Source organism: Gasterosteus aculeatus, chromosome 14 (genome assembly GCF_964276395.1).
Source record: "Gasterosteus aculeatus chromosome 14, fGasAcu3.hap1.1, whole genome shotgun sequence".
Lineage (NCBI taxonomy): Eukaryota > Metazoa > Chordata > Actinopteri > Perciformes > Gasterosteidae > Gasterosteus > Gasterosteus aculeatus.
Window position 1 is genome coordinate 743,891 of NC_135702.1, and position 27,109 is coordinate 770,999.

Consider the following 27,109-nt stretch of genomic DNA (forward strand, 5'->3'; position numbering starts at 1 on the left):
AGCTTCACTCCCAGTCGCTGAAGGACAAATGTACCGCTGGGCCCTACATTACCCACAATGCACCCAGCAGGGGGCTTCAGAGTCTACAGGTGGACGTGGATGTGTGTGTGTAGTGTTATGAACTACACACACACACACACACAAAAGATGCATAATTGTGTTGTACTCATTTATACGAGACAGAGAAGAGCTTTTCTTCATTTTCTTTATAAACCGATCTCACTTCGGCCCCCCGACCCGCATGAGGGACACCTGTCCTCTACGAGGACGCACTTCAGACACCTTACAACAAGTCTGCCTTTTATAAAACTCCACTTTAATCTGGATCAAAGACTCCTCCTGACTCATATATATATATATATATAGATATATATATATATATATAAATATATATGTATATATATATATATATATATGTATATATTTGACCCTCTTTAGTATTTGTAGTGTGTTGCTTTGTGGTTGTCTCGTGTCTCTTTGTCGTCGTTGTGGATCCCCCCGTCTCACAGCTAGGAATGTGAGACGGGGGGGAATGAGGAATGTCGGTGTTGTAACGCGGCGGCTAATGAAGCGAGTGTGTTACTTCAGACACTTCAGTCTCTGCGAAGTGAGAAATCACTGAATGACTGACGGCCTTTGCTCATGAATTATATATTTACATAAAATCAATATATAATTACAATTATATATCGTTTTTTTCTGTTTTTGAAGTACTTTCCCTTTGACACTGTTACTCTTCCTTTACAGTATTAGTATTAGTACTTAACATAAAGAAGCTTTGTTAAGTATAATGAGCTAACGACAGCAGTACTACAACTACTACTACAGTATTAATACTATAATAATATAATATACTGCATTTAATATAGCTACTATATATTATAATTAAATCCATAATATGGGTGAAGCTCCACCCAAACACCACCAGCAGCAGCACAACCGGGGGGGGCGGGGGAGGAGGCGGAGGAGGGGGGGGAGGTGGGGGGGGGCAGGAGGGGAGGAGAGGGAGGGGGGGGGGCATGAGGATGCTGCGCTGGCAGACCATCGGCACGCGCTCTCTCATCCGGACCGCTACATTATACCCCCCCCCCCCGCCCCCCCCCCTCCTCCGCCTCCTCCTCCTCCCTCCCCCCGCCCAACTCACTCCCCCCTCCCCCTCCTCCCCCCCACAGACCCGAGAGCTGGATCCGCTCTTCCTCGCGTGCACACCGCCGGCTCTGCTCTCCTCTCCGGTTCGGACGCGATGCCGCCGGCCGCCGTGTGCGCGGCGCTGTGCGTCGCGCTGCTGTGGAGCCGCGTGTCAGCGGGAGGTACGTCCCGTGCCCGGTGCGCGCGCCATCTGCGTGTTGCTCTTTAACGCGGTGAAGGAGCTGCTGCGTCCGGCGTCCCCGCGTCGCTTAGAGGGGGGGCGATGGGGGGGTGATCGGGGGAGGATGGGGGTGGGGGGGGGGGTGATGGGGGGTGATGGGGGTGATAGGTGGAGGATGGGGGGTGATGGGGGTGATAGGTGGAGGATGGGGGGTGATGGGGGGTCTTTGAAGTCTTTAACGAAAACGCTGTTGCGGGTTATTTGCTTCCTGTGGACCGGAGCCCACTCGCGTGCGTGGGAGCCTCCATGCGGAGTGAATGCGGCGGGGGGGGGGGGTCTCTGCAGTGGGAGACAGTGGGGGGGGGGGGCTTCAGTTCAGGCATCAGCAGTGAAAGTGGGTAAAGCAAAGTTGTTGTTTGGTGCTGCAGAGGGGGGGTGATGGGGGGGGACTCAACGTGAGCTGCTGCAGCTGCTGTTGTTGTTGTTGTTGTTTACTAATAATTCATCGATCTCTTTTATTTTGCTGTCGTGCTTGAATCCCTCATTGTGTGTTTCTGATGAAGCAGATCGATTCCTTTCATATCAGAAAGTCCTTCATGCTTCAGGCTTCTTTTATTAATTGAGAAAATGATCCGAATATTAATCGACCAATTAAGAAAAAAGTTTAACTTTCTCAGTAAACACGGCGATTTAAGATGAGATTTACCATCACACACACACACACACACACACGCACACACACACACACACACACACACACACGCACACACACGCACACGCACACACACATGGATTCATCAGTTCCCAGCATGCTTCAGTGTTCTTGTTAATCCTTGTTCCTACCGTCTTAACTCACGCTCATGCACACGTTTGATTTGTACACACACACGCAGACACACACACGCAGACACACACACACACACACACACACACACACACTGGGGCCCTGCTGGGCCTCAGTGGTTCCTTCTCACCGTCGCTGTGTGTTAATGAGATCACCCAGCAGAGATGTAATGCCACCCAGCCGGCTCGTAGGTGTGTGTGTGTGTGTGTGTGTGTCTCTCGGGGTGACAGCAGTAATCCTCTGGAGAGACTGAACCGCTGCGGTTTGAATCCAACATGGAGTCTGTTTGTTGTGAACTCACGTCGGCTTAACTTCAGAAACACAGGGACTCTCTCTCTAATCTGCTGACTCCCCTTCTCCTCTACGCGCCTCCTCTACGCGCCTCCCTCTCCTCCTCTCCTCCTCTCCTCCCTCTCCTCCTCGCCCCCTCTCCTCCCTCTCCTCCTCTCCTCTTCTCCCCCTCTCCTCCTCTCCTTTATCTTATAACGTGTACTTCTTTATTTGGTGTAGTTTGAGTACACATGTATGTGTATGTACATATACATGTATATGTGTATATACAGGAGCACAGCTCCTCCCCTCTGGAGGCCCAGCATGCATTGCTTGACCCGGCGGGGGGGCGGGTCCAGGACTGGGGGGGCGGACTGTGAGACCCTGCAGGAGAACGGGAGGTTCTGTAAAGCAGGTGAACCCCCGTCCCCCCGTCGGAAGGTGGCCCCTGACCTCCTGGAGGAGGAGACAGTACCTCCTTAGTCCACGGGGGGCGGAGCGGCGTTCTGATGGACAGCAGCGCGTTTTAGCGTATTACGCTTTGTCTTCATGCGCCGATCAACATTCACTTTGCATGTGAAGGTGTTTGACCACGGCGATGCTGTCAGGGACTCGTTGGCGTGTTGCATTCAAGGACACAATGCGTTGAGTATCCGAACAACATTGTATTCAATGTAACGTGAACTTAGCTGCAACTTGCCGGAGAACTTTTTTATGTGCTTTTAAAGATCCTTTAACGGGGAAACAATCGTTAATCGATGAATAATTAGTGAGATATTTAATGTGCAGCTGTTTAGATCATCTGTTCATGCATAAATAAAAAATGTTCTCTAGTTTTTGAAAATATCGGCTGACAGAGCTCCGTTAAAACACCTCACTGTCAGGGATGCGGGTGGGAGGCAGGACTCAAACGCAGACTTGTCAGGAAAACAAAAGACTTTAATAGTCAAACGGCCGAAAAACACAGGAACCAAGGGAAGAACAGCTGGCAGGAAACTAAGCACATCCACAACAAGAGACAATGACGCGACCAGAGACACACGGCTTAAATACACAAGGGAGGTGCAGGTGATTGGACACAGGTGGAAACTATTAGACGATCACAGGGGATGACGGGACAAGGCAGGAAGTGAAGTTACCCGGGGACACGAGTGGCAGAAAACTACAAAATACAACAGGAAGTGAACCACACCGTGACACTCACGGATCATGGTAACGGACCCACACGTAGTCGGCTCCTTTCATTGGAATGTCGGAAAGTACAAAACAACCGAAATACAAACGTTAATTCTTCAGCATTTGTAGATTAATATTTAATTTATGGAGCAAACCGCGTTTACAAAATGCATGTTATAATTACAGTATTTAAAGAGAGATGATACATATCGTAAATGATCCCGGAATGTGAACCGTTAAATAAAGTTTGTCATTTGAAAATAGCTGTTTTTTAATGATAAATGATGTTTAGTTGAGACGGTTCGTTTCCACGAGGTCGTCTTCGCGTTTTGTCCTGATTCCTCTTTGTATTTGGTGTGTGTGTCATTGTGTGTTAGTGTGTGTCATTGTGTGTTAGTGTGTGTGTGTGTGTTATTGTGTGTTAGTGTGTGTTAGTGTGTGTGTGTGTGTCATTGTGTGTCATTGTGTGTTAGTGTGTGTGTCATTGTGTGTCATCGTGTGTTAGTGTGTGTGAGGGTATGTGGGGGTCTGTGAGGGTATGTGGGGGTCTGTGGGGTTATGTGGGGGTCTGTGAGGGTATGTGAGGGTCTGTGGGGGTCTGTGGGGGTCTGTGGGGGTATGTGGGGGTCTGTGGGGGTCTGTGAGGGTATGTGGGGGTCTGTGGGGGTCTGTGGGGGTCTGTGGGGGTGGGTGGGACGTCTCCTCTGACGGCCTCCTGGTGCTAACCGTCCTCAGTTGACATCAAAGGACGAAACAATGTCTCTACCTCAGCAGGTCAGCTCGGACCTTTGTGACGTGTGTGTGTGTGTGTGTGTGTTTTCACCGTCTGGTTGATATTGAGACGTTGAGACTTTTCACGTGTTAAAGCTGCATTCTGTGTAGTGACCAGCAGGGGGCGACTCCTCTGCTCCCATAGACGTCTATGAGGAAATGACTCTACTTCTCTGTAGTGACCAGCAGGGGGCGACTCCTCTGCTCCCATAGACGTCTATGAGGAAATGACTCTACTTCTCTGTAGTGACCAGCAGGGGGCGACTCCTCTGCTCCCATAGACGTCTATGAGGAAATGACTCTACTTCTCTGTAGTGACCAGCAGGGGGCGACTCCTCTGCTCCCATAGACGTCTATGAGGAAATGACTCTACTTCTCTGTAGTGACCAGCAGGGGGCGACTCCTCTGCTCCCATAGACGTCTATGAGGAAATGACTCTACTTCTCTGTAGTGACCAGCAGGGGGCGACTCCTCTGCTCCCATAGACGTCTATGAGGAAATGACTCTACTTCTCTGTAGTGACCAGCAGGGGGCGACTCCTCTGCTCCCATAGACGTCTATGAGGAAATGACTCTACTTCTCTGTAGTGACCAGCAGGGGGCGACTCCTCTGCTCCCATAGACGTCTATGAGGAAATGACTCTACTTCTCTGTAGTGACCAGCAGGGGGCGACTCCTCTGCTCCCATAGACGTCTATGAGGAAATGACTCTACTTCTCTGTAGTGACCAGCAGGGGGCGACTCCTCTGCTCCCATAGACGTCTATGAGGAAATGACTCTACTTCTCTGTAGTGACCAGCAGGGGGCGACTCCTCTGCTCCCATAGACGTCTATGAGGAAATGACTCTACTTCTCTCTTTATTTATTTATTAACAAACTCAACATGATGTTCATTTAGTGAATTATGGACCATTTAGAGTCAAACAGACCATGAAGCAGCTTTAGGGCGGGGCTACATGGTGATTGACAGGTGTCTACCAGACACTTCATTTCGTAAAAGGTCACTTCCTGTTTCTTGTATGGGGACTCGCTTTGCTTTGACGTCCCCATAACTTGAATCATATCATTTTAGCATTGAAAACTATTGGATACTGGGTTTATTATTAAGTTACGTAACGTCCTCTGAAGTGCTGATAACACTGTGAGTGTGTGTGTGTGTGTGTGTGTGTGTGTGTGTGTGTGTGTCATTATCCTCTCTGGCTGCAGGATTGCAAGGATGCTGCTGACACTTCTGTACAATAGAAGCAATTAAATGAAGCTTAACTTTGTGTGTGTGTGTTTTAAGCTGTGTGTGTGTGTGTGTGTGTGTGTGTGTGTGTGTGTGTGTGTGTGTGTGTGTGTGTGTGTGTGTGTGTGTACAGCTGAAACCAATGCACTTTTTTGTTCTCCTCCCGTCCTGAGGCTTCATTGATCAAAGACTTCTAGAACAAGTTGTAGAAGTTGGAGAGGATCTAGAACATAAACTCAGGCTGAGAAAAGGAACCAAACAGACGGCGAACAAGATACAAACAACAACGTGGTGAATCTTTGCCGATGGGTGCAGGAACACGCTGCAGACACCACCTATATGTCCTGCAGACACCACCTATACAACCTGCAGACACCACCTATATGTCCTGAAGACACCACATATACGTCCTGCAGCCATCACCTATACGTCCTGTAGACACAACATATACGTCCTGTAGACACCACCATGTGTCCTGTAGACACCACCTATACGTCCTGCAGCCATCACCTATACGTCCTGCAGACACCACCATGTGTCCTGTAGACTCCACCTATACGTCCTGCAGACACCACCTATACGTCCTGCAGACACCACCATGTGTCCTGTAGACTCCACCATGTGTCCTGTAGACTCCACCTATACGTCCTGCAGACACCACCTATATGTCCTGAAGACACCACCTAGACGTCCTGCAGACACCACCATGTGTCCTGTAGACTCCACCATGTGTCCTGTAGACTCCACCATGTGTCCTGCAGACACCACCATGTGTCCTGTAGACACCACCATGTGTCCTGTAGACTCCACCATGTGTCCTGTAGACTCCACCATGTGTCCTGCAGACACCACCATGTGTCCTGTAGACACCACCATGTGTCCTGTAGACACCACCATGTGTCCTGTAGACTCCACCTAGACGTCCTGCAGACACCAGCTATACAACCTGCAGACTCCACCATGTGTCTTGTAGACTCCACCTATACGTCCTGCAGACCCCCTCCCGACCCCCCGCTGCTAACTGGAGGCAGGAGTGTGTACCAATGACTCGTACACACTCTCACTACACACTCTGTGTTCCTTCTCCTTTAATGTCACGACTCTTTAGTTTATTTCATCAAATGAGACCAACCATCAGTAACATTAGTGATGATCAATGAGATGTGATCAGTGACATCACCAATTAGCCTCCAGAGACGTGCAGGAGAGTGTAGGTGGAGGCAGACGGGAGGACGGAGATGGAGAAGCACAGCTGCACCAACAGGCTGCTGGTGGAGGAGGAGGAGGAGGAGGAGGAGGTGTGAAGGAGAAGAGAGCTCACAGATGATGCCATCTGCTCCACTGCAGGAGCACCTGCACACACACACACACAGACACACACACACGCGCACACGCACACAACACACACACACGCACACGCACACAACACACACACACACACAAGCTCAAACTTCAAGAGTTCCAGTGAGTGAATGCATAAGCTGTAAAGCTGTATATATATATATATATATAGCTTTTTTATGCATATATATTTTTATGCATATATTTTTTTTTGCATATATGAGAGTCAGTTTATGCATATATATATATAAATATGAATATATATATATAATATATATATAGAGTAATAGTATTTGAAACTGTGAAGACTAAACTAGACGTCAGCAGTTACACAGTTTATTCTTATTATATGGAAATACGTGTGACATCATCATCGTCCCTTCGGGCCCTGCTGTGTGTGAGACGGGCTATCTGGAGCTAACGCTAATGCTACGTGAGGTTTGTGGGGGAGAAATGAATAACGAGTGTTGAGCAGCGTGTTGTCGTGAGCAGAAGCTTCGGGTCGTTGTCCTCGGGGGGGGGGGGAGGTGTATGCGATGAAGTATTGATTTCCTGTTGTTCCATTTCAGGATGTGGGTCACGTGCGCGGCGCCGTGTGTTAACGTCGGGTGGTTCGTCTTCACGTTGAGACAAAGTCACTTCCCTTCTCCTCAAATGTCCCGTCCGCCCGCTGTCAGTGGTTCAGCTTTAATTAGAACCGTCTGCATCATTAGCTCAACAATGTTGTCATTTAGTCCTTAAAGAATAATTCTCCCTGACTTTATTAATCAGGACACTAATTTGATAAACGTTAGGAACTATTATGGAAATGTGAACATGCGTCCATCAAAACACGGGACGAGCTTTAATGCGTCTGCTAATTAGAGTCTATGTTTAATGTGGAATGATATGGAGCTCACGCACGTGTGTGTGTGTGTGTGTGTGTGTGTGTGTGTGTGTGTGTGTGTGTGTGTGTGTGTGTGTGAGAGAGCATCTGCACAGAGGTCATCTGCGATTGGTCGGATCGATATCTGCTTTCAGTTTCATTTCGTTCCACTCGATGACCTCGAGCTCAGTTCACCCGGTAATTCTTAGATAACACTCACCGCGATTGTGTGTGTTTGTGTGTCTGCGCTTGTCAGTTCTCACACAAGAAATCAGGAAATCGCCGCGTTCTGGTTATTAATGAACGCGGAACTTCAGGTCTTCCAGGTGTGTAAATCAAGCGCCCCCTGGAGCGTCGGTACATCTGTTGTTGATGTGCGCGTTCCGCCGAGGCAAAGAGGTCGGGGATTGTAGCTTCCATCGGGGTTCACGAGGTTCTCAAAGGAGTTTATTCCCTACATTTAAAAACACGCCGTGAAGAAACAAGAACATAACGAGTTTAACCGACGAATCACATTTTAACTAAACTACACTGCGCTTGATTTCAATGAGGCAAACTCAATGAACCCTTAACTTCACATCTAAAGGCCAGAGCTTTATTACAGCTGCATCCTGTGTAGTGACCAGCAGGGGGCGACTCCTCTGCTCCCATAGACGTCTATGAGGAAATGACTCTACTTCTCTGTAGTGACCAGCAGGGGGCGACTCCTCTGCTCCCATAGACGTCTATGAGGAAATGACTCTACTTCTCTGTAGTGACCAGCAGGGGGCGACTCCTCTGCTCCCATAGACGTCTATGAGGAAATGACTCTACTTCTCTGTAGTGACCAGCAGGGGGCGACTCCTCTGCTCCCATAGACGTCTATGAGGAAATGACTCTACTTCTCTGTAGTGACCAGCAGGGGGCGACTCCTCTGCTCCCATAGACGTCTATGAGGAAATGACTCTACTTCTCTGTAGTGACCAGCAGGGGGCGACTCCTCTGCTCCCATAGACGTCTATGAGGAAATGACTCTACTTCTCTGTAGTGACCAGCAGGGGGCGACTCCTCTGCTCCCATAGACGTCTATGAGGAAATGACTCTACTTCTCTCTTGATTTATTCCCTCAGTAAACGTTGTAAACATGAGTTTATGTCTCAGTCTCTAGTTTCAAGTCTTCTTCAACACAACATGATGTTCATTTAGTGAATTATGGTCCATTTAGAGTCAAACAGACCATGAAGCAGGAGACGCTTTAGGGCGGGGCTACACAATGATTGACAGGTCTACCAGAGATGAATATGTCCTCCTCAGTCCAAACATGGTCACTTCCTGTTCACTGGTCGGATAAAAAATACGAATAAGATTTCATGTCAATTCTACGGTTTTAGAATATTTTAGTTTTTCAATTAAAATATTCTGAAAGACCTTGATTGAAGAAGCTCAGCAGAGGTTGTTCTTCCTGCGGCAGCTGAAGAAACGATGATGGTCCACTTCTACACGGCCATCATGGAGTCCATCCTCTGCTCCTCCATCACCGTCTGGTACGCTGCAGCCACAGCCAAGGACGAGGGCAGGCTGCAGCGTGTCCTCCGCTCTGCAGAGAGGGTGATCGGCTGCAATCTGCCGTCCCTGCAGGACTTGTTCGCTTCCAGGTCTCTGAAGCAGCTAAAAAGATGGTAGCCGACCCCTCTCACCCCGGACAAAACCTGTTTGTGCCCCTTCCATCTGGCAGGAGGCTGAGGTCCATCAGGACTAAGACCTCCCGCCACACCAACAGTTTCTTCCCGTTGGCAGTCGGGCTCATCAACAGAGCCGGTCGCCCACTGCCTGACTACACGACTCCACCGGTCACTCCCCTTCATACTGCACATGCCACTTTTCACTCGTCACTTTTGTCACTTCCTGTTCGCTAGTTATTTTTACAATATTTTTTAACTTTTATTCTTTTATTTTAAACTAACCCATAGCCCTATTCTACTAGCGCATAGCATTAGCATTTCATTTTACTTTATTCCTCGTGCACTGTTGTCGCCTGTTGTCAATCACCATGTAGCCCCGCCCTAAAGCTGCTTCATGGTCTGTTTGACTCTAAATGGTCCATAATTCACTAAATGAACATCATGTTGAGTTTGTTACATTCCTTGTATGTCTGACATATTTCGGCAATAAATGTTTCCTGATTCCTGATTTGTGCGGCGCAAACGCATTTGCAGCAATCGGATTCTTTGTTCAGCGTTGGCGTGAAGCCACGTGGTCGTCGGTCGAGGCTCCTTTCAGGCTGCCATGATCAATACTTCTACATCAACACTGGATCAATATGTGACGATGTGAAGCTTCAGACAAATCAAGCTTGTTTCTTGTTTCAGTGTGACGTCCCTTTTGTCCTGTAACTGATCACGTCGAAATAAAACAACAGGTTTCAGCGGCTCTGAAAGGAGGAACGAGGCCAACCGGCTCCTCGTGAGCTCCTGTGTTTCCTCCTCACAGAGAATTCTTTGTTTCCTTCGTCGCTCCGTTTCATTTGTATTCCGTCAGACCGGCAGCAACCAACTGGAAGACATTCCTAGTCCGCCATGTCCTCTCCCCCAGGAGACGCACACACACACACACACACAGACACACACACACACACACACACACGACTCAGCCGTCTGAATCCCGGGCGCGTTAACGAGAGGCGTCACGTTAACGCGCCAGGAGCGGCGTGGAGTCGCCTGAATGAAGCCAAACTAATTCAATGGGAGAGAAGTTAATTAAATCCTGTGAGAGGCCGAAGCCTCAATATGAAGAGGACGGAGTCGACGTGACGGAGTTTGTGAACCATCATTTTGAAGCCTCCAGTGCAGTTTCTTGGCCATGTTCTGGGATGGGAAGGGGGGAGGAGGGGGGGAGATAATTACAACCCAACGCTGAAAATATATATAAATATGTAATAAATATATATTGTTTATGCGACCAAAATGTTCCAGTTAATGGCCATGAAGTGTAAACATACTATGAGAGGGTTAAAGTCTGAAGATGAACAGACGCAAACCCTACAGACCGTAAAACAACCCTGTCAATCACACGGTAGCCCCGCCCCTGAGTCACCCTCTGCTTTATGGTCTGTGTGACTCTACATGGACCATCAGTCACTAAATGAACATCATGTTGTGTTGAAGAAGACTTGAAACTAGAGACTGAGACATAAACTCATGTTTACAATGTTTACTGAGGGAATAAATCAAGAGAGAAGTAGAGTCATTTCCTCATAGACGTCTATGGGAGCAGAGGAGTCGCCCCCTGCTGGTCACTACAGAGAAGTAGAGTCATTTCCTCATAGACGTCTATGGGAGCAGAGGAGTCGCCCCCTGCTGGTCACTACAGAGAAGTAGAGTCATTTCCTCATAGACGTCTATGGGAGCAGAGGAGTCGCCCCCTGCTGGTCACTACAGAGAAGTAGAGTCATTTCCTCATAGACGTCTATGGGAGCAGAGGAGTCGCCCCCTGCTGGTCACTACAGAGAAGTAGAGTCATTTCCTCATAGACGTCTATGGGAGCAGAGGAGTCGCCCCCTGCTGGTCACTACAGAGAAGTAGAGTCATTTCCTCATAGACGTCTATGGGAGCAGAGGAGTCGCCCCCTGCTGGTCACTACAGAGAAGTAGAGTCATTTCCTCATAGACGTCTATGGGAGCAGAGGAGTCGCCCCCTGCTGGTCACTACAGAGAAGTAGAGTCATTTCCTCATAGACGTCTATGGGAGCAGAGGAGTCGCCCCCTGCTGGTCACTACAGAGAACGCAGCTGTAACACATGAAGCTTATTTGAAACTTTTTGAATGTCTTTAGAAGATGTGTGTGTGTGTGTGTGTGTGTGTGTGTGTGTGTGTGTGGCTGCCTAAATGATTACAGGCTGTGAAAGCTGAAACGAGTTCCTCGATGGTCTGACACTTTGAGAGGTAATCCAAAAAAAGGAAAAGATATAAAAACAGTGTTTATTTCATCATTAAACACCACGGAGACGCTCGCCGCTCATGTGTGGCTGCGTGGATGACAACTCAGGAGGAAATTGAAGAGAAACTGGTGACGTTCAGTTTGTGTGTCCGTGTGTGTGAATACTGATGTGTGCTGTTTTTGAACTAAGCTGCTGCAGTTTAGCGTGCACAGCAGAGCCCCCCCCCCCCCGTCCTCTTTGCTCAACTCCTGTCATGCTTAACTGCCCTGTCTCTCCACCACAGCATCACAAGTGTGTGTGTGTGCTGCAGGGGCCTTTGTGAATATATATATATATACATATATATATATATATTTATTATATACTTTTCTTTTTGGTCTTACCTGTCCAAATGCCCCCTCCCCCTCTCTGTGTTTCTTCCCCAGATGAAGAACTCCCAGCGGCCTCCCCTCCCACCTACGGGACCCCCACAGCCAGAAGCCCCGGCTCCTTGGCTGGAGGTCCGCTGCCGTCCATCCTGACCCAGAAGGGACGTCCCGTCCCCCAGGGGGGGGAGGTCCTCCCCTCCGTTCTGCCCCAGCACCTGCTCCCTCTCCTGGGGCGGGGGCTCAGTGTCACCACTCCCCTCGGAGGTCGTTCTCCGGAGCGCCGGGGCGAGGGCTTGCCGGGGGTGGGGGGCACCGCGGTGCCGGGCGGAGGCGACGCTCCAACCGAGCCCCCACCCGCGCAGACGCACCCCCAGCCTGACCAGGAGGACGCGGACGACATTGAGGAGACGGAGGACACGGAGACTCCGTCCTCAGGTACTTGGGGGGTAAGCGTACCGGTAGCGGTCCGCGCCCCGGTGGTTGGGCACCACTGGGGTAAATACTAGATACTGACTCATCGGTTTACAGACGATGCATTCAATGACCTGCCTGCAGGGGAGTAACTTTGTGATGCCGGTGATTGGTTATGTTGGTTCATTCCTCGGTACCGTCCCAGTGCATGCTGGGTAGCCGCTGTGGCCCCTGTGATGCCCCTCATTAATGCCCTCCCTCCTGCAGATTTGTCCAGCTGCATGGTGAACTTCTCCGACCCGGAGGGCTACATAGACTCGTCCGATGCCCCCCCGCTGCCCGACGGCGCCGTGGTGCACTGCACCTACACCGTGACGGTGTACACCGGCTACGGGGTGGAGCTGCAGGTACACTCCGCAGAAACACACACACACCTGCCGGCCATCAGGTGGCTTTATCTGTGACTCCGCCCCCAAAGGGCAGGTGACCTTCTGGAGGAAAGTTGGTGCTTGGGAGCAAAAAACGTGTAAAAAAATGTTCTGCAGGAAGAACGACAATCAAAATGTGAAAAAGTGAATTTGTAAATATTTGGGATAATTGTAATGACTATAAACACTGTATATAAATTTAAGTTTTAAAATAAATAAATAGGATAGAAAAATGAGTATATTTAAAAAACACATTTTAAATATGTATTTTTACGTAATCTATAAATATTTTCATATGTTGAATATATAATGTATATATCTATGTTCCAAAATATTGATTCTGTGCACATTCATAAACTGTTTAGTTTAAAAGTCTTCAGTGTTGATTCAAAGGAGCTGCAGATATTTGGAGCAGTAAAGTGAAGCCGACAGTAAAGAAATAAACTATTCAGGTCGATTCTGCTCGACTGAACCGTCCTGAAACTCTTTTATTCACGTGATGTCTGTTTTACATTTGATTCTCTCTTGGTTATACAGATGTGTGTCTGCAGCTGGATGCGGATCACTGCAGCATTTATACAACACCATTCGTTCATAATCTCAAATCACACAAATAGCTCCGGATTAAAGTGCCTTCTGTCTGCGGTTACAGTCAGAATGAAGGTGGACGTGTCTCACATGGCGCCCGTGTCATCGCTCGTCACCTGACCGACATTCTCTGTAAACTGTATGAAGCGTTTTCATCTGGATGTGGCGTCCAAGGGAAATACAGGATGTAAAGCGTTACATGTATGAAGACCGACACCCTGATCTCCCACACACACACACACACACACACACACGTGTCACGTGTTCCTGCAGGAATGAAGGTGTTCTGCTACTGTTGGCTTCTTCTGTTTATTTCTGCTCCTTCAGGCCTCCAACATCAGGTCACGTCAGGTCACGATAAGAAGATTATTCATTGAATGACGAGTATTGAGAAGGTTAAGTGTGAACATTTGATAAAGTCGCCCTCAAAATGTGGGTTTTATCTTGTTTGTATAGACGAAGGTTTCTACTAAAAGAGTCAATTCATTTATCAGAATTATTATCAACAGAAATAGAGTAAAAAAATTCCTCTCCATGTTTTTAGTCCTAAAATACGGCTGTGAATGAGGTTGGAAGTCATGCAGACTTGATTATATCATAGATTATACACTGAGGGGGCTGCACTCATTGATTGAACATATTGATTGGCGATATTGATCTGTGTCCATCACCCTTAAAAAGTTAAGAACTTGACTTCAGTAGCAACTATTCCAGCAAATATCGAATCAGTCTAATTGTGAGTTTATTGTGAAACTCTCGACACGAACATCTACGCTAACATCTGATCTAAGCTTCCAGGTTCCTTCTCTTATTCATCTTTTAATCAGTTTAATCATCTAATAAACTAAATCACATCTATAAGTAAAGCGAAATTCTACACAATAAAAGCATGAAAGACCATCGATACTCACAGAGTGTTTGATTAAGTTCAGAGCTTCTTAAATCACTTCAGCACAAAAGTGAAGACTTCAGATTAAAGTCCATCAGGTTCTTCTGTTCTTCACGAGGACAAAGCCTGATTTTATCGCCGGCTGTTCCTGCAGGTGAAGAGCGTGAACCTCTCGGACGGCGAGCAGCTGTCCATCCGGAGCGCCGACCAGCGCGGCGCCCTGCTGGTCCTGGCCAATCACACGCTGCTGGTGGAGGGTCAGGTGATCCGCAGCCCCACCAACACCCTGTCCGTCTACTACCGCTCGGCGCCGGAGGCCAGCACGGGCGTCTTCCAGCTGCACTACCAGAGTGAGCGAGACGCCAATGTTCACGTCTCAGCTCTTAATGGACGTGGCGGGGACGTCGGGGTGTCAGGAGACACCTGAGCCGTTGATCACAGATACCGGCGCTCAGCAGGACGCCGTCTGGACGCGGCGTTGAGGGAATACAAGCGGCATAAATAGAGGAATATTCCACCCCGCGGCTTACAGGGATTATTTAATTGCAAAAACTCAATTAAGATTCAAACCTCGGGGGGTTTGATTTCTCAAGTGACCCTCCAAGTAAATTAGAAACCAAAACATGGCCTCATATTCTCGTCATAGTTTGTGTTTCTACGAGTTGTTCTGCCAGCGGCTCCGTAACAGATCTGTATATTTAGTCAGAGTGAATATGATGCTGAATGACTAAACGAGGATCTCAGATATAAAAACAAAGAATTGGATGCATATCGTGGCCTTGGTCAATGCCCGATTCTGATTGGCTCAAAAAATGTTTGACTCTGATTGGCTGCTTTGTATCTACTAGTTCCTGAAAGGGACACTTTATCTGTCTGCCTCTAAATCAAAACCTGCGATGCAGTCAATGAAAAACCCAAATACAGCTGAACATATCATTTACGAGAGCAACAGAAGAGCGTTTAGTTCCTCATCCTCTGATCAGACACGTAAAAAGGCTAGCGTCATGCTATGCTAATGGAGATGTAGGTATGCCTCCGGCTAGTCTTTTACGAACCAAGGTCATAGTTGATCTATGTGATCTAACTCATTAACTTGTTCCCGTGGCCCAGTCTTCAGGCTGAGCTGTTCTCTTCCGAAGAGGCCTCACTTCGGGGAGGTGTCGGTGCTGGACCTGCTGCCTGGAGGCACCGCCCGCTTCCACTGCCACATGGGCTACCACCTGCAGGGCGAGCCGCGGCTCACCTGCCTCAACGCCTCGCTGCCGGTGTGGAGCGGCAAGGTGCCGGCCTGCAGAGGTGAGTGGAGCCGCAGAGCAGGTTTTAGACTGTTATTTGGACTCTTTTATGGTCTGTGTGACTCTAAATGGACCATAATTCACTAAAGGGACATCATGTTGTGTTGAAGAAGACATACTAGAGACTGAGACATAAACTCATGTTTACAATGTTTACTGAGGGAATAAATCAAGAGAGAAGTAGAGTTTCCTCATAGACGTCTATGGGAGCAGAGGAGTCGCCCCCTGCTGGTCACTACAGAGAAGTAGAGTCATTTCCTCATAGACGTCTATGGGAGCAGAGGAGTCGCCCCCTGCTGGTCACTACAGAGAAGTAGAGTCATTTCCTCATAGACGTCTATGGGAGCAGAGGAGTCGCCCCCTGCTGGTCACTACAGAGAAGTAGAGTCATTTCCTCATAGACGTCTATGGGAGCAGAGGAGTCGCCCCCTGCTGGTCACTACAGAGAAGTAGAGTCATTTCCTCATAGACGTCTATGGGAGCAGAGGAGTCGCCCCCTGCTGGTCACTACAGAGAAGTAGAGTCATTTCCTCATAGACGTCTATGGGAGCAGAGGAGTCGCCCCCTGCTGGTCACTACAGAGAAGTAGAGTCATTTCCTCATAGACGTCTATGGGAGCAGAGGAGTCGCCCCCTGCTGGTCAACGCACAGAATGCAGCTTTAACTCATGAAGCTTTTCATTAATTCGCAAATAAAAGGAAAGCTGCTGTTTAAAAGTACAAATTCAGTTCAGTTGTTTCTATTTGTATGAATAAAAACCTCCTTCTTCCTGCAGCAAAGTGCTTTGAGACATGAGTGTAAATAAATAACCTCCTCTGCAGCTCTTTGTGGAGGCACAGTGAAGAACGCCACAGTGGGGAGAGTTCTGTCACCTTCGCCCCCCCACGGGCCCAACGCCACCCAGGACCGCTCCTGCTCCTGGTCCCTGGAGGCCCCCAAGGACCAGAGGCTGCACCTGCACCTGGAGAGGCTGGCCCTGGGGCTCAGCGAGAGGTGGGAGGGGGTTACGTTCTTTTATATCTGAATTATTCTTTAAGTTATCCTATTTTTCAAATAATTGTATTATTATATATTTTTGTTGTCACATTATTATCATTAATACATTATAAAATTGATTCATACATATATTTTAAATATAAATATAAATATTTATTATCATTATTAAAATATCTTTTGGGAATTTAGTTTAAAACTAAATTAAATCACGAACTATTTGTGTGGAGAAAACAATTAGTAAAGTAAGTTGTGAGATGAACGTAGGGGGGTAGAAGAGAACCGTGTAGAACCGGGTTCACAGCGTCCCCCCCTCCCCCCCAGGCTGGTGCTGTGGAGCGGGCTGGACGCCGGCTCCGTGGTGCTGTTCGACTCGGGTCGGGGGGGCCACATCCCGTTCGAGGGGGTGATCAGCGAAGGCCCGGCGGTGAGGATCCAGTTCATCTCCGACCGGCCCGACCACAACACGGGCTTCAACATTCGCTATGAAGGTACGAAGGAACCTCCTCCCCATCAGGGTTTAGTTATCCAGAACCAACGTCCCCTCAGCGAGGACAAGAAGGACCCAGAGAACCAGCAGAACCAACGTCCCCTCAGCGAGGACAAGAAGGACCTACAGAACCAGCAGAACCAACGTCCCCTCAGCGAGGACAAGAAGGACCCAGAGAACCAGCAGAACCAACGTCCCCTCAGCGAGTACAAGAAGAACCCAGAGAACCAGCAGAACCAACGTCCCCTCAGGGAGGACAAGAAGAACCCAGAGAACCAGCAGAACCAACGTCCCCTCAGCGAGTACAAGAAGAACCCAGAGAACCAGCAGAACCAACGTCCCCTCAGGGAGGACAAGAAGAACCCAGAGAACCAGCAGAACCAACGTCCCCTCAGCGAGTACAAGAAGAACCCAGAGAACCAGCAGAACCAACGTCCCCTCAGGGAGGACAAGAAGAACCCAGAGAACCAGCAGAACCAACGTCCCCTCAGCGAGGACAAGAAGAACCCAGAGAACCAGCAGAACCAACGTCCCCTCAGGGAGGACAAGAAGAACCCAGAGAACCAGCAGAACCAACGTCCCCTCAGCGAGGACAAGAAGAACCCAGAGAACCAGCAGAACCAACGTCCCCTCAGCGAGGACAAGAAGAACCCAGAGAACCAGCAGAACCAACGTCCCCTCAGCGAGGACAAGAAGAACCCAGAGAACCAGCAGAACCAACGTCCCCTCAGGGAGGACCAGAAGAACCCAGAGAACCAGCAGAACCAACGTCCCCTCAGCGAGGACAAGAAGAACCCAGAGAACCGCTGTTCACATCACATCATCTTCATGTACTTCCTTTTCCTCGCAGCCTTCGAGCGAGGCCACTGCTACGAGCCGTACCTCCAGAACGGGAACTTCACCACCTCCGACCCGCTGTACGGCGTCGGGGCCGTGATCCAGTTCTCCTGTGACCCGGGTCACGCGCTGGAGCAGGGCCCCCCCGTCATCGAGTGCGTCAGCGCCAGAGATCCGTACTGGAACGACACCGAGCCGCTGTGCAAAGGTAACGTGAAGTCTTCTCTTCATTCTTTGAACATCTACTTGTCTTCATCTTTAACTTGTCTCTCTCGCCCTGAGCAGCACAGTGCGGCGGCGACCTCGGCGGTCCCGGGGGTGTGATTCTGTCTCCCAACTGGCCCGAGTGGTACGGGGAGGGGGAGGACTGCAGCTGGACCATTCACGTGGGGGAGGACAAGCGGGTGCTGCTGGACGTCCAGCTGTGAGAATCAAACCGGCATCACATCACCAAACAAACTCCGGCTCGCCGATGTTACTGACTGTCCGTCTCCACCAGGCTGAACATCAGCGACAGCGACATGTTGACCGTCACCGACGGCGACGAGGTCACCGCCCGCATCCTGGGCCGCTACGTGGGCGGGGCCGGCCCCTTCAAGCTCTCCTCCACCACCCCCGACCTCACCGTCACCTTCCACTCCGACCCGGCCGGACTCGTCTTTGGCAAAGGGGAGGGCTTCATCATCAACTACCTGGGTGAGAGGGGGGAGAGGGGGGAGAGGGGGCGGGGTGGATGTTAGGTTAAAAAAATCTTATTTTATGGAGGCAAAAGTAAAACGATAATAAAATAAAAGTTTTCTTTTTAAGTCCAAAAATGACATGAAAAGAAAGCCCACAGACAGATACATCGTGATGCGTTCAGGCTCCGCTCGGTGAAGAAGGAAAGACCTCTCTAGCTGCTAAATGCTCATCGTATAGAAACTGAGAGCCGCTCAGTAGCGTGCATCCTCATCACGTGACCCAAGTCATGTGATATAGATCTCTTTGGGACGGCGACAGTGAGATGGGTGTGAAAGTCGAGTCAGGATGAAGCTGCAGCTCTTTCCTTTCTTAGAGGTCTCCCGGAACGACTCTTGTCCGGACCTGCCGGAGATCCAGAACGGCTGGAAGACCACGTCCCACATCGCCCTGGTGCGCGGCGCTCAGATCACCTACCAGTGCGACCCCGGATACGACCTGGTGGGCCGGGAGACCCTCACCTGTGAGCTGGAGCTCTCCTGGAGCTCCCAGCCGCCCTTCTGCGAGAAGAGTCAGTCCCCTTTGTCTCGAGGCGTGTTTGAACTTCCTGTTCTCATGCATGGCCGGTGCACGTGCTGCACGTTCTCAGACGTCTGCAGGCACAGAAAGGATTTCCAGAGCGTTGAATTTGAAGTCCTCACGAAGGACTGGAGGGGTACAGGAGTGAAACCCGTCTGCGTTACAGGCTGAAGACGTTTAGTCCGTCTCTGTTGGTCTAAGAGCTCTGAACGTACAAACAAAAGACTCTTTCAGGCATTTGGGAAATTCACTTTTAAATAGTGAGAAGATACCGTCTAGAAGTTATTGTGAGGAGCTAAATGCACCCCAGCGCGTTTAAATGAAATATAGTGAGGACTTCTAAAGGGATTGTGAACTTGGGAGAGTCATTTTTAATAGCTGATGGTGACAATATTTGCTCTGTGTTCCACCCTTAGAATGTTTAGCATTTGTTCCCCTCCTCCCCAGTCATGTACTGCTCTGATCCGGGCCACGTGGAGCACTCCACCAGGTCCCTGTCCGACCCCAAGCTGCTGGTGGGCACCACCATCCAGTACAGCTGCAACCCCGGCTTTGTCCTGCAGGGCGGCGCCACCGTCACCTGCTACGGCCGCGAGCCCGGGACCCCCGTGTGGACGTCCCGCCTCCCCCACTGTGCACGTGAGTGCACGTTGCCGACAGGCTGGACTCTGTGCTGGTTCCCCCTCCCGTCCGATTTAAGTAAAGGAGAGAGTCATCCCTCACCCCCTCCTCCCCCCCCCTTCATCCCCCTCCCCCTCCTCCCTCCTCCCCCCTCATCCCCCCCCCCCCCCCTCCTCCCTCCTCCCCCCTCATCCCCCCCTCCTCCCTCCATCCCCCTCAGTTCAATCCAACACGAGTGGGTTTGTGTGATTTCTCTCCTCCGCTGAAGATCACAGCGTCAGAGACGATGCTTCATCTCCTGAATTTTCATCTCTGACTTGTGTGTCTGTGTGTGTGTGTCTGTGTGTGTCTGTGTGTGTGTGTGTGTCTGTGTGTGTGTGTGTCTGTGTGTGTGTGTGTGTGTGTCTGTGTGTGTGTGTGTCTGTGTGTGTCTGTGTGTGTCTGTGTGTGTGTGTCTGTGTGTGTCTGTGTGTGTGTGTCTGTGTGTGTGTGTCTGTGTGTGTCTGTGTGTGTGTGTGTGTCTGTGTGTGTGTGTGTCTGTGTGTGTGTGTGTGTGTGTCTGTGTGTGTGTGTGTCTGTGTGTGTCTGTGTGTGTCTGTGTGTGTGTGTCTGTGTGTGTCTGTGTGTGTGTGTCTGTGTGTGTGTGTGTGTCTGTGTGTCTGTGTGTGTGTGTCTGTGAGTGTCTGTGTGTGTGTGTCTGTGTGTGTGTGTCTGTGTGTGTCTGTGTGTGTGTGTCTGTGTGTGTGTGTGTGTGTGTGTCTGTGTGTGTGTGTGTGTGTGTCTGTGTGTGTGTGTGTGTGTGTGCGTTTTCCAGGTTATTAGTGTTTGATATGTAAATGCGTGCTAATGCACCGTACCAATCAGCTCTGAGCCACCTGGAGGGGGCGGGGTTTATTCATGAGTCACGTCAACTCAGCCACAGCCTGTCAAATGTGTCCGTAGAGCTCAACGCCACTCATCCGCTTTATATTTCCTCTTCTTCTTCTTCTTCTTCTTCTTCTTCTTATTCTTCTTCTTCTTCTTCTTCTTCTTCCTCTTCTTCTCCTTTATCTTCCTCTTCTTCTTCTTCCTCTTCTTCTCCTTTTTCTTCCTCCTCTTCTTCTTCCTCTTCTTCTCCTTCATCCTCCTCTTCTTCTCTGTGTCCAGCGGAGGACTCTGTGTCCTGTGAGAACGCCGGCCTCCCCGACAACGGCTACCAGATCCTGTCCAAGAGGCTGTACCTGCCCGGCGAGTCGCTCACCTTCGTCTGTTACCAAGGTTACGAGCTCATCGGGGAGGCGGCGATTAAATGCATCCTGGGTAACCCGTCGTTCTGGAGCGGGCCGCTCCCTCTCTGCAGGGGTGAGATTTGTTTACTGAGGGTCATTTTCTCATGGAGGTCTATGGGAGCGGAGGAGTCGCCCCCTGCTGGTCACTGCACAGACCGCAGCTTTTAATGTGTGATGTCATTGCTCGTGTCTTGCAGCGGACCACAGCTGCTTCGGGCACCACGCTTTGGAAGGTAAGTCCTACCGGGGCTGAAAAGAACGCACACACAGACACACACAGACACACAAACACACATACTCTACATACACACATGTAACATCAGAATCGAATAGACAGTTTGCATCTGGAAACATCTGCATGCTGAGTTCCTCCCAGTGTGTCCTTGCTAACCTCGTGTTTCCTTTTGTTTAACCGTCGTCTCTCAGTTGCCGAGGCGACCGCCGGCTCCACTCTGGACGGAGGCAACGTGGCGCTGGCCATCTTCCTCCTCATCCTGCTGCTGTCGGCGCTGCTGGGGGGGGCGTACGTCTACGTCAGGCGGTGAGAATCCCACCGGGGCAGAGGGGGGGTGGCGCAGCGGATCGGTTACGAGGCAACAGACACCGCAGACGCTCCGTATTAACAGACAACGTTTGATTACTGATCTGTTCAAAGTTTACATTTGATATATTCAGCCTCTCAGAAGTATAAACACACATTTTGTAGGAAGTATTTTGATTTGTTGAAATGATATCAATTTACAGTATTCATGTTTAGTAGACAATATTGTTTTACTTGAATATACATACATATAAACGTATACATATATGTATTTATTTATTGTTTCATTATACGAACACTATGAAACACTTCCGTGTCTCCTCGCGGTGTTTGTAGGTGCCGGTATCACTCCAACTTGAGGCTTCCTCTGATTTACCCTCATCCCTACCGACAGATCACCGTGGAGACGGAGTTTGACAACCCGCTGTATGAGAGCGGGGGGGTGAGTGTCACATCGCATGAAATACTCAATTCAGGTAACAAAACGAGAAAAGACACGGCTGACGTCTCTGACGCCTTCCGGGGTCAAAGGTCAACCCACGGACCCATCACAATCAGAGCCAGCGCATTGTGATGCTCACATGTTGGATGAACACAATCATTACAACGATGGGTTTGATTGACAGCAAGGTGGACCAATGGGTTCGTTCGGTAACGTCTTGTGTTTTTCTTTCATCGTCGACAGGACTCTCGAGAATATGAAGTGTCGATATGAGAGAGGTCATCGCCCCCCCCCCTCGCCCCGCCCGCTCCTAACTCCTCCTCCTTCCTTCTCCGCCTTCTGGAGGAGGCGATGTATATATAAATAGACGATGTCCCGCCCCTTCAATCCTCCTCCTCCCTTTTTGTATGTGGCGAAATGGGAGACGGAGGACGGACGGAGGAAAAAAAGATCCCCAAAGAACATTCAAAACGGTGAGGAAAGGAGGGGAGGAAAGGGAAGGAGAAGGAGACAGGACACAACATAAGGACTGAAGCACTTTTTAGTATTTGTCAAATTCGAGAGATTTGTTGAAAAGAAATCCTGTAACAAAAAGCGAGTTAGTCATAATCCTTCACATTTTCATGAAATCACACTATTTATGGTCTGACTTATTTCCGCAACAGCAACTCAACGTATTTATATTTATTAACCGGGTAGTAGTTATATTTGTTAGTGAATGAATTCACAGCAAATAATGAGACTCTACAGAGAAGTAGAGTCATTTCCTCATAGACGTCTATGGGAGCAGAGGAGTCGCCCCCTGCTGGTCACTACAGAGAAGTAGAGTCATTTCCTCATAGACGTCTATGGGAGCAGAGGAGTCGCCCCCTGCTGGTCACTACAGAGAAGTAGAGTCATTTCCTCATAGACGTCTATGGGAGCAGAGGAGTCGCCCCCTGCTGGTCACTACAGAGAAGTAGAGTCATTTCCTCATAGACGTCTATGGGAGCAGAGGAGTCGCCCCCTGCTGGTCACTACAGAGAAGTAGAGTCATTTCCTCATAGACGTCTATGGGAGCAGAGGAGTCGCCCCCTGCTGGTCACTACAGAGAAGTAGAGTCATTTCCTCATAGACGTCTATGGGAGCAGAGGAGTCGCCCCCTGCTGGTCACTACAGCAATTAATATATAACAATTTACTTTGAGCTCATGAGCTCCAGCTTCCGTGTCTTTAAAACCTGTCTATCAGGAATCATTAATACAAATAATAATAATAATAAACCTCCAGTTGGGGGCGTTCTTTCCTCAGCTTCATACTGATTTCTCGTGTATGATTAAAAAGGAAAACACGTTTTGGTGTTTTTTGTTTTAACATTGAAGTTAGATCGATTCACCCTCATGAACCCAAAGGATTGTTGCAGAGTTTTATTCCTTTGTCTCTGTGTCTGTGATTCTCACTGCAACATAGAGGCTCCTCTGTGGGAACAGAACCTTCATGACCTGAAGTAGAGAGAACTTCAACATAAGCGTAGTGCATCACATCACAGGTCATTTAGCCGACGCCGAAGCGACTTATTACATTTTTAACCCATGGCTATTTACATTTAGGTGTCTTGCTCAGGGACACTTTGACATGGAGCAAGGGGCAGCCGGGACTCGGACCACCAACCTTGCGGTTCCCAGCGCGTCTCTACCCCTGCACCACGTCGCCCCTGTTGCAGGGCAACACGGTTATGACGACTTCGGTCTTAGAATCAAACGGGCAGGTTGAATTGGTTTGGTCGTTTGACCCAAACAATGGAATCTATATATGCAACAAGTTGCCACGAGGCCACAGGTGTTACGTCATGTCTGCATAGAATGACATAGATTATAAAGAATTTGGGGGGTAGAGCGGTGGACTTTGTTGTTGTCGTTGTAGTTCACATGCACGCTCCGTCGTACCTCCTCCCGCCCCCAACATGTTGGTCCCAGGAGAGTCTCCTGCTGGGGGTCCGGTCCCTGAACTCCGCCCCGCCTGCAGGCTCCTTGAAGGCTTTGGTTCCATCAGGTGGAAGCGACGTAGTTAGATGGAGGGCCGGGGGGGGGGGGGGGGTGTTGTTAATAGCATAGCTGTAGTTAATCGACTGAGCTCAATCGACCCACCAGATGATGTATTTATTTTGATGTACTGTATATGTGATGTTTTATGCAGATTGGTAAATGTACATTTTATTAAGAGAAGACAGATGTTAACAGTTTCCCTAAATAAGTGGTAAAACTTTAATAAAAACCTACAAAAGAATTTCTATATATTTGGAGTCATATTTTTTCAGGTGGAGAAATACTGTTTATATTAAATGTATTGGCACCCAGAACCCTCTTTAACCAAAATCATTGTACTTATTTACATCTCAAAATGTAGATAAATCGATAAACTTTTGTTTAGGCCTACTTATATTTACCTGTTTATCAAAGCTCACCTTATTATTTTCAAATATAGACATAATGCACATTTAATGAATCAAAGATTTAAGATACTGTATTTTTTTTTTTATTGAAGAGAATATTTCATTTATTTTTGCCCTAGTTTTTTGTTAATCTGAATCTTTTTGACTTCTGAAATAAACTAAAAGTGTAAAATACTTAACATTGAGTAAAAGGATCGATTTTGGCTCAGAGACATTTCACCGCTTCCGCCGAATGGCTTCCGTTCCTATTGAGTAAACGTCCGCGCGGGTGGGGAAATAGTTATTTCCTGTAGATCAAAAACACTAACGTCAGCTCATACAACTTGTAAAAAACACTCATGTATGATTATTTCTTAAATCACTTAACAGTGTGTTTGTAGACAACTAATATTTAACGTTCCACGCGTGTGGTTACGCGGAAGGATATCAGGCTGTTTGCTATAAATCCACTTCCGCGTCTCTGCGGAAGTAGCATATCAGAAGGCTTTCCACGTCAAGCCAAGTGCGAAAACACAAACTTGTGGAACATTTTGTTTGTGAGTATTTTAAGTTTGCGTTATGACTGCGAGGAGTATACTCTGCTTCCGAGGCCGCCATTCGTTTAAAATATAGTTAAACTTGTTACGTGTGTTTATTTTACCGTATTTTAGCCGTTTTAACGGCTGAACAACAAGCTAGCGTGAGGTCAGCGGTTTTGTTAGCTTAGCGGGCCGCGGCCCCAGAGCGTAGAATTATTTCAACAACGTCTGCTAAATCATTACAGTGACTCATTAACCTTTTTCACAAAATAAAGATGACGTCGTTGGAAATATGCGTAACCATTTGGTCACAATAACGTCGAACGACGACAGTTTGTTGCGACATCCGGTGTCACGTAGCCACATTAGCCGTTTAGCTGTCAGCTGACTCGACGATTAGGAACGTCTGGTTCGATTAATATCTTTCTGCTTCGGTATTAATGTGCTTCTTCTGTCCAAGTCGACCTCAGGCTGGTTGTCCGGTGCTTATTCTGTTCTAAATGGTTTGAGTGTTGCGTGTAACGTCAAACTCCGACCTAGGCTAACGTTAGCTGTTAGCTAGAAAGCAGTTGAAAGTGACTGTGGTTACGTTAGCTCGAGGTATTTAGCCTGTAGCTAACGTTAGCTTGGTTACTCGATTCTAAACGTTAGTTAACATTTTCAATTTAGAGTAAACCTGTTCTAGCCAGTTTGCTAATGGGGGCATATTCCTGTGACCAGAATGCAAATTATTTCATAATATTGTAACAGAACGCAACAGAAATAGTGTGAGAATCAACTTGATTTATTCATTAAATACCAAAATTGATGTTTCTAATACATACATTTCCTTAAAGGGCCAAAATGCAGATCTTTGTGAAGACCCTGACTGGAAAGACCATCACCCTTGAGGTGGAGGCCAGTGACACCATTGAGAATGTGAAGGCCAAGATCCAGGACAAAGAGGGAATCCCTCCAGACCAGCAGCGTCTGATCTTTGCAGGCAAGCAGCTGGAAGACGGTCGTACCCTCTCCGACTACAACATCCAGAAAGAGTCTACCCTCCACCTTGTGCTCCGTCTCCGTGGAGGCATGCAGATCTTTGTGAAGACCCTGACCGGAAAGACCATCACCCTTGAAGTGGAGGCCAGTGACACCATTGAGAATGTGAAGGCCAAGATCCAGGACAAAGAGGGAATCCCTCCGGACCAGCAGCGTCTGATCTTTGCAGGGAAGCAGCTGGAAGACGGCCGTACCCTCTCCGATTACAACATCCAGAAAGAGTCTACCCTCCACCTTGTGCTCCGTCTCCGTGGAGGCATGCAGATCTTTGTGAAGACCCTGACCGGAAAGACCATCACCCTTGAAGTGGAGGCCAGTGACACCATTGAGAATGTGAAGGCCAAGATCCAGGACAAAGAGGGAATCCCTCCGGACCAGCAGCGTCTGATCTTTGCAGGCAAGCAGCTGGAAGACGGCCGTACCCTCTCCGACTACAACATCCAGAAAGAGTCTACCCTCCACCTTGTGCTCCGTCTCCGTGGAGGAAACTAATCTCCTGCTGTGAAGACGTCTCGGTAAACCACTTATTGCAGCTCCTCGGCTCCAGATGTCATTCATTCCTTTTTAGCCCACTGCCACACATTTTCTTTGTTTCAATAAAGGTTCAGCATTCTAATATTAGTTTCCAGTGTTTAGTTTTTTTTTTTAATTTTACCTAGAGTTTTTCCATATGGGTAATTTGAAATTGGATCCATGTTTGTTCAATAAGTTGCACAGGTTTCAGTTTTGGTAGAATTCATGCTCTTACCTGCAGAGCCTCATCAAAGATGTTGAACCCAACTAATAAAACAATTCTCATTATACCCTGATGTTGCCGTTGAGACTCTGTTCTGCTGAAGGATTCCTTCTACACAAGGTACCAGATTTACACATACTTAAACATTTCTCAGTTTGGGCTTTTGGGTATTTAATGTCCCTGAGAATAGGTAGACGTTTACAGTAACTAAGTTGTCTGTATTAGCATTTACATTTTG

General features: G+C 48.5%; 2 protein-coding genes across 2 annotated transcripts; both read left to right on the forward strand.

Moving 5' to 3' along the window:
• The first annotated feature begins 1,150 nt into the window (after nucleotides 1–1,150).
• sez6l (seizure related 6 homolog (mouse)-like) lies at nucleotides 1,151–24,407 on the forward strand. Its single transcript, XM_078088630.1, has 17 exons — nucleotides 1,151–1,310; nucleotides 12,144–12,521; nucleotides 12,765–12,904; nucleotides 14,557–14,752; nucleotides 15,513–15,698; nucleotides 16,519–16,690; nucleotides 17,015–17,181; nucleotides 18,031–18,225; nucleotides 18,303–18,441; nucleotides 18,517–18,713; nucleotides 19,072–19,266; nucleotides 19,722–19,913; nucleotides 21,042–21,236; nucleotides 21,361–21,396; nucleotides 21,590–21,704; nucleotides 22,041–22,146; nucleotides 22,390–24,407. Exons 1-17 carry the CDS (start codon nucleotides 1,244–1,246, stop codon nucleotides 22,417–22,419), a joined length of 2,706 nt encoding a protein of 901 aa, XP_077944756.1. The 5' UTR covers nucleotides 1,151–1,243; the 3' UTR covers nucleotides 22,420–24,407.
• Nucleotides 24,408–24,854: 447 nt separating this feature from the next.
• On the forward strand, nucleotides 24,855–26,937 carry ubc (ubiquitin C). The gene is made up of 2 exons (XM_078088709.1): nucleotides 24,855–25,112; nucleotides 25,931–26,937. Exon 2 carries the CDS (start codon nucleotides 25,938–25,940, stop codon nucleotides 26,625–26,627), a length of 690 nt encoding a protein of 229 aa, XP_077944835.1. The 5' UTR covers nucleotides 24,855–25,112; nucleotides 25,931–25,937; the 3' UTR covers nucleotides 26,628–26,937.
• Nucleotides 26,938–27,109: the final 172 nt, after the last annotated feature.